General features: G+C 41.9%; 1 protein-coding gene across 3 annotated transcripts in view; it reads left to right on the top strand.

Moving 5' to 3' along the window:
* The window catches only part of Usp3 (ubiquitin specific peptidase 3), a 93,632-nt gene that overhangs the window by 79,822 nt on the left and 11,909 nt on the right, over positions 1 to 1,901 (top strand). For all 3 annotated transcript variants that reach the window (XM_023712433.1, XM_023712432.1, XM_004628832.3), the window contains one exon: positions 1,386 to 1,532. In XM_023712433.1, coding sequence (XP_023568201.1) covers positions 1,386 to 1,532 — 147 coding nt within the window. The remainder of the gene's footprint in view (positions 1 to 1,385; positions 1,533 to 1,901) is intronic.

Raw genomic sequence — 1,901 nt, 5'->3', positions numbered from 1 at the left:
TTTTTTTTTTAAGGACATGGGTATTTGTTCTTCCACATTGTATAACTCCAAAGCATTGGCTTTTGTGGTACATTTTAGGAAGATGACGATTTAGACACCAGGTTATTTTGAGAAGAGAATGAAATTGTATGTGAGAGAATTTCAAGTATTACCAATCATTAAAACAAGTAGATACAATTTTGAAAATATTTAAAGTATCTTCTTTGAGTAATTAACTTTTAACTACCAACTTTGAATGTTTTTGACTGTGAATTTTGACATTTTATTCAGCTGAGCCTTACAAGAACTATATTAACCTGCATACTAGCTTGTTAAATACAGTAGTTTGATTTCAGACTTTAAGTTCCATGGCCTCTAGACAGAGTGTTTTCATACATTTCAGGAAAGGGGGAGATTTATGTATTAAAACTGGTGGGATGTTTTTCAAGGCTCCATCTCCTAGAATGGAAGCGTGATGGGAGTTCTGACTCCTGCAGAGACACTAGATAAACTGAGATTTAGAAGATCCATTAACGAGAAACTTCTGCGATGTCGAGCAATAGACAGAAATCTTTCCTGTTAGATTTATAGATACATTTATTGTAATCTTGATTTATTTTACCTGAATCTCCAAGACCTTTCAGCCAATTGTGACAGTTGTTTTCTGTGTACATTCTAATCTGTATTAGTGTAAGTAGTAATACATTATTTTACACACACACACAAGGACAGAGCAAAAATGTATGAGTTGATGTATGAGGCTTTTGGTTTTGTTTTGAGACAGGGTCTCAATGTGTACCCCAGGCTGGCCCTGCCATTTTAGCGGTCCTCCTGCCTCAGCCTCCCAAGTGCTAGGATAACAGGTGTGCGCCACCACACCTGGTATCAATGCAATTTTTTCATTTATAAAGCTGTTTTTTGGATCAGAGATGCAAATATAGAATGTCCAACATCTTAAACTTTGTAAAGCTTTTCTGTTAGCATTTAATAATTAGTATCTTTTAATCTATGGAGTTCTCAGTTTTTTTATTTCCTGTCTATGGAGTTTACACCTAATTTTATGCTGAGGGTAAGATGTGAAACATTACCTTCTGAGCCTCTTCTAAAGAGGACCTGGCTGGGAGATGCAGGCTTAGGCCTGTCACTGTCTCCTGTGTGACTTGGTATCTAAGTTACATGCCTTTCTGGGCTGTCCAGTTCTAAGGCTGGAAAGGTCCTGGAGAATGTCACCACAAATTCAGCTAGCTGTAGTGCACGGTGTGCAGAACAACCCTTAAGTAGCAGTCTTTCCTGAAGAGAAGCCTGTGTGTTCCACATGCAGCTTTTGGGGTAAAGGCCTGGGCAGTGGCGCTCTGTCCATGCGGAGCAGGGCGGGCCCTCCGATGACTGTCTCTGTTGGCTTCCAGGGGCTACCAGCAGCAGGATGCCCACGAGTTCATGCGCTACCTTCTGGACCACCTACACCTGGAACTCCAGGGAGGCTTCAACGGGGTGTCCCGATCAGCACTTCTGCAAGAGAATTCTTCTCTGTCTGCGAGTAACAAATGCTGCATGTAAGATTCAGCTGTCCTTTGTGATGGTGTCTCTTGGGTGTTAGATTTATTATGGAAAGCAGAGGAGTTGCCCGGATGTTTGCTGAACCTTCCATGCACCTGAGCTTTGTACCAAATGGAGCATCATAGGCCTCTTGCTTCTAGAACAGAAGCACCTTGGATTTGCATGCTGGTGTAGTTGATTGTTAGTTTCTGGTACAGGTGACTTAACCTGAAAAGTGGAAAATATTTGAACGGTTTAGCATTTAAAAGGTTATCCTGCCAGTGTACTGAGTATCATGCTGTAGATGGCACTTACCTGACACGTGAGGCTGAGGCGTGAACCCAGGACCACGTGTGCTGCACCCCTGAGCTACAGGCTGAGGCGTG

This window comes from Octodon degus, unplaced genomic scaffold (assembly GCF_000260255.1).
Source record: "Octodon degus isolate 3935 unplaced genomic scaffold, OctDeg1.0 scaffold00026, whole genome shotgun sequence".
NCBI lineage: Eukaryota > Metazoa > Chordata > Mammalia > Rodentia > Octodontidae > Octodon > Octodon degus.
This window is presented reverse-complemented; position numbering and strand designations above follow the sequence as displayed.